General features: G+C 41.7%; 1 protein-coding gene across 2 annotated transcripts in view; it reads right to left on the reverse strand.

Moving 5' to 3' along the window:
- Positions 1 to 18229, reverse strand: part of GCM1 (glial cells missing transcription factor 1) — a 46475-nt gene extending 28246 nt beyond the window's left edge. The window contains exons 1-2 of one of the 2 annotated variants that reach the window (XM_077487801.1): positions 18034 to 18229; positions 401 to 653 (exon numbers count right to left, since the gene is read on the reverse strand). In XM_077487801.1, the coding sequence (XP_077343927.1) occupies positions 401 to 653; positions 18034 to 18105 (325 nt within the window). In that variant the 5' untranslated portion in view covers positions 18106 to 18229. Of the gene's footprint in view, positions 1 to 400; positions 654 to 18028 lie in introns of both variants that reach the window. The other variant, XM_077487802.1, reaches the window with a different exon arrangement.
- Positions 18230 to 19404: the final 1175 nt, after the last annotated feature.

Genomic DNA, 19404 nt, shown 5'->3' on the forward strand with positions numbered 1-19404 from the left:
GAACCATTCTTCCCACTGACCATAACACTATTGTGTCATGAGTTATAGATTTCAAATTTTTAGCAGGGGTTCTCCAAGACCGACAAACTATTTCAAGGGTTCCTCTGTGTTGAAAAGGTTGAGAAAGGCTGGTTTACCTGCTCAGTGTCAGTGCACCTCATGTATAAGAATTAAAGCAGGCAGTAGTAATCGATCATTCTTTTTATATCATTAATTTTAGTGTAGGCCAGAAAATGAAGCAAACAACTGAACATTTAACTTAACATGAGAACCAATGAACTGTATAATAAACCTACTATGTCAGCGCTTCCTTCGCAAATCTGCATTTCTGTAATTCAAAAGGACTTTCCCAACATAATAACATCATGAAACCATTAAAAGCATAAACATATTCACCTACTTTGCTGTTTCTGCCGTGCTTTGTCACATATGGCAGGTCTCAGATATATCTTTTTGCCTCCTGGAGTTGTGCAGTCATTGCTGCAGACAAGGACACCAAGGCAAGACTTCTTCAAAATACGAGAATTATGATTGTTGGTATTACGCATAGCCCAGCCACTCAGGTGTCTCTGTGCGTGTTTATCCGAAGAGCTGTAGATATGTTTTACATAGGAGTCAGGCCACTCCTGGAACCAGTCAGTTTTCTCCAAGTCCTGGAAAAGGGACAGTTATTACTGTCACTGTAACCTATAATTATATTTTTCATAAGTCTTCAGTATGTCACTTAACATTGACTGTGGTGTAAATTGTATTAGTACAGTAATATATATCTATAACAGTTGGTAAAACCTCATCCACACTACCTGTGTTGGATGTGAACTCTTGTGCCTGGGAGTGGTATGTTAAGTATTGTTGCCGCTTGCATTTATAGGTGTGATGTCAGCTGTCATTGCAGCTGTCAATACCCACCGCTAGTGATCTATGTGCTGGACAATCTCTAAACAGTTTGTGCATTAAGTGAGCATGTTCATTTTTGCAGACAATACGAAAATTTCAGCATACGGCATCTGAAACATTAAAAGCATATATTTGTGTTTATATGCATTTAGAATTTTCGTGGCTGAGATTTTTTTTTCTTTCTGGGAATTTTCTTTTCTTGTGCTCATGTGCATTTCTTTTTCGATGATATTTGATTCTCCCATCATTAATTCGAAAATCAGTAGTTTTTCAAAATATGTCCAACATACCCGATCACTGAAATTTGATGACCAAAAATCGCCCGTTGCTGCGGCCCACTAATAGTGTGAAATTCAAACAAAAATTCTTAGATAAGATTTACGAAAGAAATGTATCTTCGAAATACACCACTCCTTGTGCACATACTAATGTAATTTCAAAAGTGGTTCTTAAAGTGGTTGTATACCCGCAGAAAAAAATAAAAAAAAATAAAAAACCTGTAAGGCAAAATGAGATAGTATGCTCCGCATACTAGCTCATTATGAAATACTAACCTTAGAACGAGGTCCCCATATCGCAGGCCAGTTCATGCCTAGGCAGCTGACATTTTGCCCTTGGGCGTGTCTTCCAGGTTCATGGCTCCGGGGCTGTGAGTGGGTGGAGCTGCGATGACATCACTCCTGTGCATGCGTGCAGAAGACTTCTTCCCGGCAAGGTCCGGCAGCGTCTGCCAGACCTTCTGCTGGGCATTCACAGCACATGCAAAGTGAATATCTTCTAAACTGTACAGGTTTAGGAGATATTAATTTTACCTACAGGTAAGCCTTATAGTCTTACCTGTAGGTAAAAATAAAACAAATGGGTATACAACCACTTTAATATATTTTTTTATTTACTGCTCTTATTAAAGTCTGGTGATCGTGCCACAAGGTAATAAAGCAGCATTTGTCTGCCAATATTCTCTGGTGTTGTCACCCTGTCACACAGGCTTCTAATGGAGACTACAAGTGTCCATTTCAACACACATTAAACAGGCATAGTCCACTTTTGTCACTATTGGGAAAACCACCTTAAGAAGTACATGGCTGCCAGTGCACTGCATGTAGACAGGAAGAGACTTTAACGAAGCTGCAAAAAATCAGCAATACTGAGATGCAACAGAGGCAACAAAAGCAAAAGGCATTCGTCTATAATACACAGTGCGTTCGAAAACAAAATTGCCATTCAGGTTTTACATCCACCTTAAAGCGGAAGTAAACCCATCGATTTAATACTTTCAAAAAACAGTTACATTTCCGGCACATGCCATGAATATAACTGTCCCATTGGTTGTGCTCTCGACCAAACTGTCAAACCATCCAATGGCTGGTGTCAGTACTGATCACATGTGCAGCATCATGGCAGTTGAAGATCAAACATAGGCCAATATGGCAGCTTCCTTGGCTGAAAACGATAGAAGGGTTTACTTCCCCATTAAGCAGGGCCGGGCCATACCAAAATCAGCACCCGCCTTGGGTGTCGCACTGCAGGGGGAGCACAGCTAGGGTGGAAGCATCTCCTTCCTCTGCATTGCCTGGCTATCTCCTGCACTGTGCACTGCCCATTCAGACCTGCAGATTACATTAGGAGATTGTAACTCTCCCAGAGTAACCAGTGACACTCCACTCTGCTACTATTGTAGCTTTCATTCATAGGTTACTGTTATGTGTATATAAAAACAATGTACACAAAAAAAACTCTTAACCATCATTTGTTTTTTAACACCCCATTATTCTTCATATTTTTTGTTTATTTTTTATCATTTATATGTAAACTTTTTAAATTTGCGTTCGTTCTTGTTTGTTATGCTAAATTTAAAACAATGCCTTGCACTTGGAAATATGATTTTGGTACCTTTTTAAAAGGGGAACATCACAGAGTAAAATCTATTGCTACCCCTAATTTAGTTTTAAACTCTAAAATGTGTAGTTCGATTTTAGTTAGTCCCTTTATTTGTTTGTATTAACTCTTTCATTCACAACCACTTTTTTTTTCTGTTTGTATATAAAACTTTTAAATTGATATTAGTTTTTGTAATACCGAATGAGTTCTGGGGAAAAGGGGTAACCCCTGTAATGGGTAAGACAGGTTGCATGTTGAAGGCAGTGATTATGTGTTTCTGAACAGGTCAGCAGTTTGACATCTATATCCAGTGAGTAGAATAGGTCTCTCCCTGGATGGATTTTGTTATATGTGCTTTTGCCAAACACTTTTGTGAGTATAAGTCACTATTTTATAACGTTTCATTGCAGATATCACACAGTGCTGGGCACACTTTCCTGTTTGTTCTATAGCAATCCATTCAGACTTTAATCTGGTTAACAATAGACTAGCATGTGAAAGCAAGCATCTAAATATTAGCAATTGCAAACACTTCCACATTTTCTTTCATACAGTTTTCCGAATCTGCTAGACAGAATATTTTACTGTTATTTGTACAGGTATAACACAGAGTTGCATAATCATATTAATATTAGGTAAATATTGAGGTAGAAAACTACCTAAACCTGCTTATTAACTACAACCACATAATCCAACAAAAGCACTGCTAAAGTATAATGAGAATATGAAGAACTGGTGTGACCTGTTTTATGTGCAATTGAATCGAAGCCAGCAAATGAAGACAGACGGAGTCAAGAATGCTAACCAGAAAGCAAATTGCTTGTATAAAGGTACTGATAAGCAAGGGGGTGAATCACAAAAACTAACTCTGCCACTTTAGTTTCTCTTCATATATGACATTTTCGATTGAAGGGAACCATTCTCTGATTGGACAAGGTGGAGATCATGATGTCATTGGCCCTCCTTGGCATCTCACCCAGTCAGAGATTTTTTTTTATTATTATACAGGATTTATATCGCGCCAACAGTTTTCACAGCACTTAACAAAATGAAGGCAGACAGTACAGTTACATTACAATTTGGTAGAGAAATCAGAGGGCCCTGCTCATTAGAGCTTACACTCTAGGAGGGAGGGTCAATTGATACAAAAGGTAATAGCTGTGGGGGATGAGCTGGTGGAGAAAGTAAAACAGTGTATTAGTTAGAAGCAGGATAGGTTTCTTTAACCACTTCAATACCCGGCCATAGTCATATGATGGCCACAGATGGGATCTCCCATCCTGGGTGGACGTCATATGACGGCCTCTGTATTTCACCCCGGGGGCCCGCAGCGCGGCGATCGTGGATGAGCTGTGTCCCTCGGACACAGCCCACCCCCGATCTGTGTGGTTTCCATCCCCATCGACCCCCCCCGATACATGTGACCGGCCGTGTCCAATCACAGCCGGTCACATGTACTGTGCCGTTATAGGGCTCATGCACGCGTCTAGAGCGTGTGCAGAGCACCGATCGGGGATGCGGCTTGTCACCCTGACACAGCCCAACCCCAATCGCAGTAGAGAGCCAATGAAATTGGCTCTTTACCACCTGACCGGCTGTGTCCAATCACAGCCGGTCACAGAATGTAAACAAACCGCGGTAACGAGATGTTACTGGGTTCTCCTCCTCACACACTGATCGTGTGTGAGGAGGAGATTGTGGTAACATCTCGTTACCACTCAGTGTACACACCAATCACACTGATTACCCCCCCAATAAAGAGGACCTGTCACCACCCATCAAAGTACTTGTCATCACCCATCAAAGTACCTGTCATCACCCATCACAGCCCATCTGAGTACCTGTCAGCCCATCTGAGTACCCGAGTACCTGAGTACCTGTCCCAGCCCATCTGAGTACCCAAGTACCTGAGTACCTGTCCCAGCCCATCTGTGTACCCGAGTACCTGTCCCAGCCCATCTGAGTACCCGAGTACCTGTCCCAGCCCATCTGAGTACCCGAGTACCTGAGTACCAGTCAGCCCATCTGAGTACCCGAGTACCTGTCAGCCCATCTGAGTACCTGAGTACCTGTCAGCCCATCTGAGTACCCGAGTACCTGAGTACCTGTCCCAGCCCATCTGAGTACCCGATTACCTGAGTACCTGTCCCAGCCCATCTGAGTACCCGAGTACCTGTCCCAGCCCATCTGTGTACCCGAGTACCTGTCCCAGCCCATCTGAGTACCTGTCAGCCCATCTGAGTACCCGAGTACCTGTCCCAGCCCATCTGAGTACCAGAGTACCTGTCCCAGCCCATCTGAGTACCCGAGTACCTGAGTACCTGTCAGCCCATCTGAGTACCCGAGTATCTATCAGCCCATCTGAGTACCCGAGTACAGGGCCATCTTTAAGGGAGGGCAAAAGGGGCATCTGCCCTGGGCCCTGTCATTGTTTTGGGGCCCAAAACAGCTGCCTCATACTTGCCAACTATCCAGGTTTAAATTCCCTTGTCCCTTAAGGTTTAAGTCCTGCGCTGTGTCCCAATATCTCAGTGTGAAGTGCCGCTACTAATACTGCCCAGTGCCCAGCTCTGCCCTATTGTTGTGTACAGATGACTCATCTGCAAACCCTGTGTTTACATGTAAATAACCGGCATACATATGTAAATAGCGGCGACAATATTAAGTAAATAGCTTCGGCCGGCAGCAATGATATGTAAATAAAGGCGGCATTCACATGTATATCATGCTCCCCTGCTGTGAAGAGATGATGTGCTATAACCTCTAGATACTAATCAGTGAGCCGCAATGTGTGCTGTAACCCCTAGCAACCAGTCAGTAAGCAGTAATGAAATGCTGTAACTGCTGGCAACCAATCGCAATTGCTGCCTGATCTGATACAGTAAACTGATTTCAAGTCTAGCTGTTATTTATTGTTTGTCTCAGAGCAGGTGGAGAGGAAAATTGCATGGGGGGCCCCAAGAAAAATTTTGCCCGGGGTCCAATCAGTATTAAAGACGGCCCTGCGCCGAGTACCTATCAGCCCATCTGAGTACCTGAGTACCTGTCACAGTCCATTTGAGTATACGAGTACCTGAGCACCTGTCAGCACATCTGAGTACCCGAGTACCTGTCCCAGCCCATCTGAGTACCCGAGTACCTGAGTACCTGTCCCAGCCCACCTGAGTACCTGTCCCAGCCCATCTGAGTACCTGAGTACCTGTCCCAGCCCATCTGAGTACCTGAGTACCTGTCACAGCCCATCTGAGTACCCGAGTACCTGAGTACCTGTCACAACCCATCTGAGTACCCGAGTACCTGAGTACCTGTCACAGCCCATCTGAGTACCTGTCACAGCCCATTTGAGTACCTGTCACCATCCATATGAGTACCTGAGTACCTGTCACAGCCCATCTGAGTACCCGAGCACCTGTCACAGTTCATCTGAGTACCCGAGTACCTGTCACAGTTCATCTGAGTACTCGAATGCCTGTCACCAGCCCGGAGTACCCAAGTACCTGTCACCAGCCCGTCGGAGTACCCGAATACCTGTCACCAGCCCGTCGGAGTACCCGAGTACATGTCACCAGCCCGTCGGAGTAACAGAGTACCTGTCACCAGCCCGTCAGAGTACCCGAGTACCTATTTGCAGCCCATGCCTCATAGAATACACATTGGGGTGTTTGCTTTCCAAAATGGGGTCATTTTGTGGGTAATTCCATTGTCCTAGTGCTCCAGGACCTTCAAAAGTGTGATAGGTAGGAACAAAATGAGATGTGTAATTTATGCTCCTAGAACGCCTGAAGGTACCACTTCCATGTTGGACCTCTGTATATGGCCAGGCTGTGTAAAAGTCTCACACATGTGGTATCGCAATACTCAGGAGGAGTAGCAGAATGTGTTTTGGGGTTTAATTTTTGCTATATACATGCTATGTGTTAGAAATATTTTATAAATGGACAACTTTGTGTAAAAAAAAAAAGATTTTAATTTTCTTTCCACGTTTTCTGAAGACTTGTGTAAAAAAATTAACCGCTCAAAAGACTCATAATACTTCATAGAATATACTTTGGGGTGTTTGTTTTCCAAAATGGGGTAATTTCGTGGGTAATTCCATTGTCCTGGTGCTCCAGGGCCTTCACAAATGTAATAGGTCGTTAGGAAATTAGAGGTGTCATTTATGCTCCTACAACCCCTTACGGTGCTCCCTGCATTTTGGACTTCTCTGTGTGGCCAGCCTGTGTAAAAGTCCCACACATGTGGTATCGCCATACTCGTGAAGAAATGCAGAATATATTTTGGGGTGTAATTGGAAGTATGCATATGCTGTGTATGAGAAATAACTTGTTATTATGACTTGTGGGAAAAAATTACAACTTCAAAAAACTCACCATGCATCTTACTAAATACCTTGGACTGTCTACTTTTCAAAAAGGGGTCATTTGGGGGGTATTTGTACTTTCCTGACATTTCAGAGCCTCAAGAAATGAGATAGGCCGTCAGTGCATCAGGTGTGATCAGATGTGATCAATTTTCAATGATTTGCACCATAGCTTGTAGACTCTATAACTTTCAAAGAGAATAACCACCAATATCCACTAATTTGGTTTATTTTTACCAAAGAGATGTAGCCGTATAAATTTTGGCCCAAATTTATGAACAAAAATTACTTATTTGCAAAATTTTATCATAGAAACTAAAAAAAAGTTTGTTTTTTTTCAAAATATTTGCTCTTTTTTCACTTATGCCGCAAAAAATAAAAAACCCAGTGTTGATTAAATACCACCAAAAGAAAGCTCTGTTTGTATGAAAAAAATGATAAAAATTTTGTTTGGGTACAGTGTTGAAAATTGGTCTGGTAAGGAAGCTGTATCAATGCCCTGTATTAAAGTGGTTAAAGAGAAGGGTTTTCAGGTATCATCTAAAGATGGATAGATCCCCATTATGGGATTATGTGTGAATTGGTCCAAGTCTCTTTTATTTCCCATTGACCCAGCTGCTCGTGAGGAGGCTGCCCCGAATCTACCACTTCTACGAGTGGAACACCTCCATTAACTTGGGGTAGAAATTTCTAGGAAAGCCACTGACTACATAACTCTAAACCTGTCCCCAATAATCCAAGAGGTTACGCTGAAGCTGAAGGCATGGGAGTCCCTATCCCTGTCGCTAATAGGACGAATCGACCTGTTCAAAATGAAGGTTTTTCCGAAATTCACATACCTTTTTAGACACTCGCCACAATGGATCCCAAAATCTTTCTTCACCCAGCTTAAAAAATTGTTCTTCTCCTTTGGGGCCCTCAATCCCCAAGATATAGGTGGACCACTTTGATGTGCCTGGCCTCCCAGGGAGGCCTGGCATTCCCAGACCTTTATAAGTACTTCTTGGCCACTCATTTGGTCACGGCGGTGTGATGGCTAAACCCAGATGCTACCAACTCTGCGGTCCTACTGGAAGCGGCAGTGGTGCAGTCTCTAGAGGCCCTATAATTCTTACTTTTCAGTGGCCCCCCATGCTCCATATACAGTACACTAGCCCCGTCTATGACAACTACCTTGCGGGCATGGGGAGTGGGTCTAAAACTTGAACAATATCCAAAAGACACATCACTCCCCAAACGCCCCACTGTGGTGTAATCCCAATCTAGCCCAATTCTACACGATACCAGAGCCTTATGCCTGGACCAAATTCAACGTTAAAACACTTTCCCAAATAGTTGAAGACAACTCCTTAATTTCAAAATATCTCAAATATGCAATCAAGACTGTGTGTACATCTGTATGTGAAGTAGCATGCACATCCTGTACTGGCAAAGCAAAGCACAACTAAGGAAAACTGCTGAGTGGTCATCAGCTCCTGTGACTCATGACCAGACACGTAGGCATCTTGCTATTGTGCATTTGACCTGGCTTGCTCCTTGATCCTGCTTTATCCAGATCCCCTGTTTCTGCCCTGGTCTTGTGATCTAATTTATCTTCTGCCTACTGTTTTTCTTCTGATATCGACCCCAGACAGGCTTCTGACCCTGCTCCTGTCTTCTGATTTGGTACCTCTGCTTCTTGGTTGCTGCTGACTCTGGCTCTTCTTGACTACAGCTTTGCAACTCTAACAGGTTGTGTGATTGTTGAGGAATAATTTTATGAGCATTTTTACTGCTGTCTGGCAATTTGTAAATTACTTAATCACTTCAGCCCCAGAAGGATTTACCCCCTTAATGACCAGGCCATTTTTTTGCGATACAGCACTGTGTTAGTCTAACCGACAATTGCGTGGACGTACGATGCTGTACCCAAATAAAAGTGATGTCCTTTTGTTCATACAAAAAGAGCTTTCTTTTGGTGGTATTTGATCACCTCTGCGGTTTTTATTTTTTGCACTATAAGCTAAAAAAAAACACAATTTTTGGTAAAAGAAAATTTCAATAAGCGTATATTGTTTGGTTTGTGCTAAAGTTATAGCTTCTACAAATTAGGGGAAAGATTTAGGACATTTTTATTTTTTTATTGTTTTTACTAGTAAGTGCCACAAAAAATTTGTGATTTTTAGTGGGACTGTGACATTACGGCAGACAAATCTGACCCTAAGTGACACTTTTTGGTGACCAGTGACACCAATACAGTGATCAGTGCTAAAAAAAAATGCACTTATCACTGTATAAATGGCACTGGCAGGGAAGGGGTTACCACTAGGGGTGATCAGGTGATAAGGATTAAGTGTTTCCTAGGAAGGTGTTTTCTAACTGTCAGGGGGAAGGACTGACTGGGAGTAGTGAGAGATTGTTGTTCCTGATCACTAGGAACAGCTGATCCCTCTCTCCTCCCCTGTCAAAACGGGCATCCACCTTGTTTACATTCTTCCTCTGTGAGGAGCGATCGCGGGTGGCCAGCGAACACCGTGGCCGTGAGCACATGCATTGGCTCCTGAGCCGCACGACCTGTATCTATTACACCAACGGTGTCCAAACTTTTTTCAAAGAGGGCCAGATTTGATGAAGTGAATGTGCGTGAGGGCCGACCATTTTGCCTGACATTCTGTGAACCATTAAAATTCAGTGTTCATTCGAGCACTAATACAGGGCCCAACAAGAATTCTCTTGCCTTTGTGGCTGTGTGTGAGTAAAGAGATGAACTCGGGCGTGTTATTTGGATATACCTTATTTATTAGTGTATACCACACACCTTCACTTTAAGAGGGAAGGTTCAGGAAAAAAATCTTAAATTTTAAATAAAGAACTGTGAAATAAGAGTCAGTGCCCATCAATGCAGCCCCACAAGTGCCATAAATGCAGCACCCCCTTTGTCTGGAATGCAGCACCCCATTGTCCTGAATGCAGCACCCCCTTGTCCTGAATGCAGCACCCCCTTTGTCCTGAATGCAGCACCCCCTTTGTCCTGAATGAAGCACCCCCATTGTCCTGAATGCAGCACCCCTTTGTTCTAAATGCAGCACCCCCTTGACCTGAATGCAGCCCCCCTCTTGCCCTGAATGCAGCACCCCCGTTGTCATGAATGCAGCACCCCCCTTGTCCTGAATGCCGCACCCCTATTGACATGAATGCAGACTCACCATTGCTATCGGTGATTCATGCACATCTGCAGCCTTGGAGGAGACAGGGAGGGGGCGGGATGAGCGCCGACAGACATACAGGAGAAACTCCTGTTTTATCGGCAGCCTCTTTAATAGAAAGTACCGCCTCCTGTGATGAACAGAGCAGTCGTCAAATTGCAGCCCAGGAGACGGGACTTCCTTTTACAGAGGGCGCCGTGTAAACAGGAAATAAACAGCAAATACTCCTGTATGGCACTCATCCTGCCCCCTCCCTGTCCCTTCCAAAGCAGCCAGCATGTACATCTTTTGTGGCCCCTGGCGCTCGGCGATTCGTTGGGGGCCATAAAAAATATACATGTCAAAATGACCAGACGGGCTGCCCAAAACCGGAACGTGGGCTGCGTTTGGACCGTGGGCTGGACTTTGGACATGCCTGTATTACACGATATGATGGACAGGTACATAATTTTGCCCAATAGAATCACCCTGCCGCAGTATATGTGCGGTGGGTGGTCTTAAAGTGGTTGTAAAGTCAGAAGGTTTTGCATTAAATTTAAAAGCCTTCTGTGTGCAGCAGCCGCCCCAGCACCCCCTAATACTTACCTGAGCCCTATTTCTCTCAAACTATGTCCATGAGTGCCTCGGCTGTCTGGGACACTCCTCATGATTGGCTGGGACACAGCAGAGGTGCCATTGGCTCCCACTTCTGTCAATCCAAGCCAGTTAGCCAATCACAAAAGAGAGAGGGCAGGCCAAACCGGGGCTCTGAGTTCGAATGGAGTTGTGACTCTGCTCAGTTGCCCCCATAACAAGCTGCTTGCTGTGGGGGCACTCAACAGATGGGAGGGGCCAAGAGAGCTGAAGAGGGACCCGAGAAGAGGAAGATTCAGACTGCTCTGTGCAAATCCACTGCACGGGGCAGGTAAGTATAACACGTTTGTTATTTTTAGAGAAAACAAATTGACCTGACAATCACTTTAATGTTTATAGTCTGGGCACAGGTGCATTTAATACATTTTTTTATAGAAAATTTAATAACTAATGAATTGGAATTAATTGCTTCTGAAATGTTCACAACTGAGCTTTGAATGCAGCTAAATGATGATTTGCCATTTAGCTATGTACCAACCTGATTTCTTTTTACATTTACTATATTTTTAAAAAGATTAAAGAAAGAATGACAGCTAATGTAATTTCCTTACTATAGTAGTACTGATGCCTTTTTTTTAAGTTTTTCATTTCTCACGCCATTCACGAGAATAGGTCAACATTTACAGCATTTCTAATCTTAGAAATTTCTAGGCTGAACTCACAGGAACAGGTTTTCCAGGTAAAGTGTCTTTTCCCATGCATTACACTAGAGTAGACTGTCTCTGTCTTTTTCTGCTGCAATTGTATATGTTCTTTCCACCATAAAATGATAACCCCTATCTAAGCAGCACAAGCTAAAAGTGCCCATCTCCCTATGAATATTCTCTTCTGATGAACATTATCTATAGAGTAATGAATTGCCTTTATAGTATTCATTTAATACAGCAGTCTCTAAACTAGTTACATGGCCAGTTACATAGCTAGTCTAGTTGAAAAAAGACACAAGTCCATCTAGTTCAACCATAAAAATAAATAAATAAAAATTAATATCAACCAATCCCATATACCCAATCCTATACCCACAGTTGATCCAGAGGAAGGTGAAAAGCCCCAGCAAAGCATGATCCAATTTGCTACACTAGGGGAAAGAAATTCTTACCTGACCCCGAGAGGCAACCGGATTTTCCCTGGATCAACTTTACCTATAAATGTTAGTACCCGGTTATATTGTGTGCATTTAGTAAAGAATCCAGGAATTTCCTAAAGCAATCTACTGAGCTGGCCAGAACCACCTCTGGAGGGAGTCTATTCCACATTTTCACAACCCTTACTGTGAAGAAACCTTTCCGTATTTGGAGATTAAATTAATTTTCCTCAGCATAAAGAGTGTCCCCGTGTCCTCTGGGTTGACCGTAAAGAGAATAACTCAACACCAAGTTCACTATATGGACCTCTTATATATTTGTACATGTTGATCATATCCCTCCCTAATTTCATCTTCTCAAGAGAGAATAAATTCAGTTCTTGTAATCTTTCCTCATAGCTAAGCTCATCCATACCTCTTATCAGTTTGGTTGCCCTTTTCTGCACTTTCTCCAGTTCCCTGATATCCTTTTTGAGAACTGGTGCCCAAAACTGAACTGCATATTCCAGATGAGGTCTTACTAATGATTTGCTAACTACTACTAACAGTCTACTGATTCCTGTAAACCACCCCCTACGATGAGAAGGTCCTGCATGCAGAACTTTGCCACTGCACACCAGAGGGAGCCACTGTGCAGACTGGCAGCAGGTGTCTGGAGCTGGAACACAAAGCATTCAAACACCCAACATTTGTAGGAACTTTTAGGTGGAGTAATCTTCTGCCCAATGATGTCTGTAAAGTTCTGGTCTTGATATCATAATAAAGATCGATGTGGGACTTGGAGCCTGCACAGAGGTAAGAGACCGATAAACACCAATGCTGGTGTGTGTGTGTGTGTGTGTGTGTGGGGGGGGGGGGGGGGGGGGGGTGGATCCTTTATTACTCCCACTGGCAGCAGGTGTCTGGAGCTTGAACACAAAGCATTCTAGCACCAACTTTTAGAGGCACTTTTTGGTGGAGTCATTTTCTGCCCAATGATGTCTCTAAAGTTCTGGTCTTGATATAACAATAAAGATCAATGTGGGACTTGGAGCCTGCACAGAGGTAAGAGACCAATAAACACCAATGCTGGAGGGGGGGGGGGGGACTTTTATTATTCCCACTGACACCAAAGTTGGGGACCTTTATCTACTCTGACCTGAATCCAATGCTAGGGGTGGATTTACTACTGCCACCGACACAAAAGCTGGGAGACTTTTACTACTCCGACTTTACACCAATCCTATGGGGGTTTTTTTATTACTCCTACTGATACCTGTGCTACAAGATTTTTTTAACAGATAAAGAAGGGTTTTTAAAACGGTTGCCCTGACACCAATGCTAGGGTGGGGCCTTTACTACTCCCACTGATAACTAATGATGTGGGTGAATTCTACTCCTCTCAATGACACCAATGCTGGGGTGGAGCTTTTACAACTCCCACTAAGACCTGGGAGACTTTTTGCTACAGTCACTGACACTAACCTTGGGGAGCTTAACTACTCCCATGGACACCAAAAGTAGGGGAGGAGCTTTTACTACTTCACCAATGCTAGGCTTTTAATAATTCCACTGAAACCACTAGAGGACGGAGGGGGGTTTACTACTCGCACCAATGCTGATGGGGTTTTTATTACCCACTGTCACCAATGCTTGAGGAATTTTTACTGCTTCCACTGACACCAAAACTGAAGAGGGGCTTTACTACTCCCACTGACAATTCTGGGAGTGCTTTTATTACAATTTTAGTATTCGGAAACAATACAGTTTACTTCCACCGAAACCTGGGCATTAATCATACTAACACCATGATTTCACTCATTTCACTCAATAGCTGCCGAAAGCTTAATATCTCTAAAAAGTTTGAGGTTCAGTTAAGACAATTCAACATTTATTTGCTCTCCACATGTCATTAAACTTTAACATTCCTGCATAAATTATGGAATTAGCTTTTTTTAAAGATACAGAGGGGAATTTATCAAAACTGGAATAGCCAGAATCTGGAGCATATGTGCATATCAGCCAATTAGCTTCTATCTTAGATTGAAAGTTGAAGATAGAAGCTGACTGATTGCAGTGCACAGCTGCTCCAGATTCTGCTCCAGCTTTGATACATTTTCCCAACAAAACTTCAATTGAAACTTGTGTCTCCCTTTCATGTGAGTTGGTGAAGGAGTTACCAGATCACCTGGTATACAGTTGACAATTTTAACATTCCAGATTCTTTTTATTGGAGTCAGGGCTAAAAAAATAACACTTAAAAAATATATTTTAGTCAAATGCATCTGAATAATTGCATAGTATTATTTTGTTAGCAGGTAGAGCTTCAGACCCATTTTCATGTTTTACGGGGACACCTTTGTTCCTCTGTAAAATGCCTGATATTTACTAGGCTCAATAGCTCAAGCTGGACATTACATTATTAAATAAGTCAGAGCAGGGATTCCTTCTGCTCTTTTCACACTTCTTTGTCAAAGGTTGCAGTGAAAGACTAATAAGTCCTCAAGGACATTACTTATAGCAGGGGTATAACCAAGTTGTAAAGAGTAATAATAAAGGATGAAAAATAAACTATTCCTGCTTCTGTCTGGCTTATTGTTGATGTGCTGTGATGGAGGTGAGGTGGCCTCCTAATAAAGAGGTAAGACAATAATCATTAAAATGTGTGGGGCTGTATTTAGGGTGGATAAAGGAAAAATTGAAGAGAGAGTAGGAAAAGGGTGGAAAAGATACGCGAGGGATTCAGGCAGAAAGGGAAAGGTAAGAAAAGGTAGGGATGGCAGGGTAGGTCATTTCTGACAAGAATAGATAACATAAATTAATCTGCAGGTAGTTTTGATTTGAATGGTTAAAAGGAAATATGGCCAAAGCTTGTTTGATCATACTTTTCATGTGGGTCACAGAAGTGCACTTACTTTTGCACTCCCATGAACCAGAATCAGCCAACACTGGTCTAAAGTTTGCTGTTGGATGACGCCACAGAGTTGGTCTGGCCTCTGAGAAGATCCCGACAAAAATGTGTCAGTAAAGCATATTGTAGCCAAGGCTTCCAGCTTTTCAGATGTTTGAATTGGGTTTCATTCAATAGTTTGGAAAGTTTTTGTGCACTAAAAATTAATTCATATGACTCCTTACTTCCTGTTGACCCTACTATTTTTTCCAAGCCTTTACCAAGTTTTATTTTGATGCTAAGAAAAATGAAGGTTGCTAGTTAGTGCATTACAATAGCATTTTACTATTCTGGACCAGGCTTTATTCCAGTCTCTTGGAAGTTGATAATTGTGTGATAAATTGTGAGGCCTTGTTCCCAACTGTTGATATAAGAGGGGCTAACGTTGGTGGGATATGAGATTAGTGCAGAGAACAGTATAGATATTAGCTTCATGGAGTTGGGATAATGCAGGCAGAGCTTGCAGGATTAGTATGAATGGGGTTATGTCATCACTTGGAGCTCTGACTAAGCTGGAATTGTTCTTGTAGAGGTGAAGTGGTGTTCCAGCCTAAAGTGGTGAAAAATCCATCAATTAAATGGGTTGCTCTCACACTCATGGATGTTCTTGTTCAGGAATAAAGAGTGGGCTTTTTTTCTAGTTTATAAGGTAATTCTGCAAGGGGGAGGAAAGCACACTTAAAAAGTAGACCTTACATACACTGCATGTCTGCCTTAACCTAAAAGTAAAAAGTAACAGATGACCTTCATCATATATCACTTAATAAAAGTTTAGTTTAAACATAAACCTAACCTATCACTGAAAGCTACCACTTGCCCCATCCTCCCTCAACCTTAACCTAACCACAACCTTAATTAACACTCAGTTAACCTCTTAACACTTCACCTCCTCCCAACCCCAAAGTATAACAAATAATTCCATGCCCCCCACCCCTGTAAACTTCTGCTGTGGCAGGGATTAAAGAAATAGTAAAGATTACTTTTATTGATTAACATAAAAAAGATGGCATATTTACCCACTCTGTGCAAGGGCTTCCTCAGCAAGTCGGCTGCTAAGGGGGTACCTGTGGCTTGGCCACAACATCCTTTTCTCCCCTGCTTTTTCCTTACAGGATCTGACTGACAACAGCCACCCATCATCCACTAAGAGATCGCTTTTCATTCATTAGAAGCTGGTATGGTAATCTAGTATGACTTCTGTGAATGGAGCAGCTGGGCAGAAAGGGTGGGCATAGTTGAACACTTTCAATGACAGCTGGTGACAACCGCTTATTTCTATTAAGGATTTATGACTTACGTGAATTGAGGACAGATGCAAAGTTAGGGAAATACATGAAATAATTTCCATAATGGTTCTGGCTTTAGTTATAGTGGGGGACAAAATGCCAAAACAGAAAAATGCAATAAGCTTTATATAAAGGGTGTATTTAGTGATTAGAGTGCACTATTTCATACTGATATGTGCCATATCAGCTTTTACAAATGTTAAGCAAACTGACTAGTTCAGGGACCAAATGATACCAGCAAAGTGTATTTTATAAGATGTGGTGGTCCATGTCAAAAATGTGTTGTAGTCTTTTTTGACTTTTGGTTCATTTTATTTTTTCGGAACAGACTAAATATATGGCTAACATTGATTGCAACCTTAATGTACCTACAAATATGCACATTATAATCAATGTACAGTAAAATTTTGATTAACTAAATACAAAACAATTACATTGCATATTAATTATTATTATTATTATACAGGATTTATATTTATATTTATTTATATTATATATATATATTTATATTAAAGTGTTCCTCGTATAAAAGGACTCCATTGCTTAGCTTTGTTTTAAGAAAAATCTAATTTTCTGGCTGCCATGCTGATCTTCTTGTTTCAGCATATTGAATCACTAATCTGCATCAAAAGAATATTAAGGCCAAAGGATCAGCCTTGTATTTCTTTTTATAATAGGTCTACTCTAAAACTAGCCTAGGCTTTAGTAAAATAGAGAGTCTATTCGAAATTCCTGAATAACAAGTGAAATCATTATTCAGATTCTGAAGTCAAGTGCCGCATGCTCTCTAGGGACAATGGTATTTACCATATGTTCACAGGGATGAGTAGAAAAAAAGGGAGCTACCTATAATGGCTTTTTCTAAGCCCTTGTACACACAGTCGGACATTCCGATGGACAATGTCCGATAGGACTGTGTTGTCGGATAAACCGACAGTGTGTGGGCTCCATCGGACTGTTTCTGTCGGAGTATCCAACGGACCAAGTTTTCCAGCTGGGCTATAAAATCTTCCGACAACATGATCCGATTGGACTTTGTCCGATCATGTGTAGAGAACTCCGATCGGACAAAGTGCCACGCATGCTCAGATAAAACTCCTAGACCAAAGCTATTGGCTACTAGCCTGAACGTAGTCCCGTCCTAACGATATAATAACGCCATCACGTTAAGTACGATTGGATTTTCGCGACAACTTTGTTCCGTCTGTGTGTATGCAACAGTTTCGGACAAAATCCGTCTGACAAAATCCATCGGACAAAATCCGACGGATTTGGTTGTCGGAATGTCCGACTGTGTGTACAAGGGCTTACAGATACATGCTATTGGGTTGTCATTCTGATCCTGGCCTCACTATCCAGTAGCTCATTGATCTGAACAATCATGCAGGATGTAATTTAAACATTTTCAGACTTCTCAGTCTGTATACTTGTTCCAGATCAGTAATTCACAAAGTTATAAATGTACAATAGGTAAAAATTCCACAGCATGCACCTTTAAAAAGCAAGTCCATAGATATCCTTTTAACTGTTTGCCTGATGACCAGAATAGGAAACTACTATTTCAAGGGCATGTATGTAAATTTTAAATATATAACCCTAAATTGTATATGTACACATTTAAGAATTTATACTATCAGATGGTTCAGGACCTTACTGTTGGTAATACGCTGAATTAGGAATCAAAATATAGCCATCGGTACAAGCCTGATAGCTTGACATCTCCTAACATATTCATATAAGGTAACAAGAAAGCAATTCAGTTTGATAACATACCGTACCTGTGGCAATTTCATATCATTGATATCCCAGTTAAAAGATTTGGTTTCAGACAGAAAGACTTCTTGTTCCATTTTAGAATCCTTTGTATATTCAAGTGTTATTGCAATTGGTCTGGATAAGAGCAGCTCGCTTTAAGCTAGATCTGACCACATTTAAGCAGTTGTGACAAGGAAGTCACTTCCTAAAGCTACTGTAATAAATGACACAAACAGCAGTATAAGGGGAAAAAAACATCTTGCCTTGCCAGAAAAACTTGTTTTAGAAGCTGTTTCATGAAACCTATGATGAACCTGTATGGATACAAATATGGGTGCTGCCGCTGCTCATTAACATTTTAAAGGGGCAGACTGTGGGGCTTCCATTTGAAGTCCGGCATGCTTGTTCGGGGTCAGCGACATACTAGGTAGTGAAGCCAGGACATGGTTGATAGCTTGCACCTTTAAATACTAGTTAGCAATGACAGTTTTCTACATTTTTATCTTCACAGTGGATGGGGCCAAGCAGTGTATATACTCAAATATGATGAATGCCAAAAGTAATGTTGTATTGAATCAGATATAAAAGGAAACAGTACTTTGATTAAAAACACAATTTTGAGTGTCAACCATACTGATAGAAATATACTGTAGTTACACTAGAATAGTAGTAGCAGTATGTGAGATACAGTGCCTTGAAAAATAATTCATACCCCTTAAAACTTTCTACAATTTGTTTAGTTACAACCAAAAACGTAAATGTATTTTATTGGGATTTACTGAGACAAACACAAAGTGGCACATATTTGTGAAGTGAAAGGAAAATTATAAATGTTTTTCAATTTTTATTTTTTTTAAATAAATATGTGAAAAGTGTGGCGTGCATTTGTATTCAGCCCCAGTGAGTCAATACTTTGTAGAACCACCTTTCACTGCAATTACAGTTGCAAGTCTTTTGGAGGATGTCTCTTCCAGCTTTGCACATCTAGACTGAAATTTTTGCCCATCCTTCTTTGCAAAATAGCTCAAGCTTTGTCAGATTGGATGGAAAGTGTCTGTGAAGAGCAATAGTTTTCAAGTCTTGCCACAGATTCTCAATTGGATTTAGGTCTGGACTTTGATTGGGCCATTCGAACACATGAATATGCTTTCTATTGTAGATCTGGCTGTATGTTTACTGCTGGAAGGTTAACCTCTGCCCCAGCCTCAAGTTTTTTTCAGACTCTAACAGGTTTGTCTTCTAAGATTTCCCTGTATTTGGCTCCATCCATTTTCCCCTCAACTCTGACCACCTTCCCCGTCCCTGCTGAAGAAAAGCATCCCTACAACATGATGCTGCCATCCCCATGTTTCACAGTGGGGATGCCATGTTCAGGGTGATGTACAGTGTTATTC

Source organism: Lithobates pipiens, unplaced genomic scaffold, assembly GCF_037356315.1.
Source record: "Lithobates pipiens isolate NorthernLeopardFrog02 unplaced genomic scaffold, aLitPip1_a1.2 Scaffold_18, whole genome shotgun sequence".
In the NCBI taxonomy this organism is placed as follows: domain Eukaryota; kingdom Metazoa; phylum Chordata; class Amphibia; order Anura; family Ranidae; genus Lithobates; species Lithobates pipiens.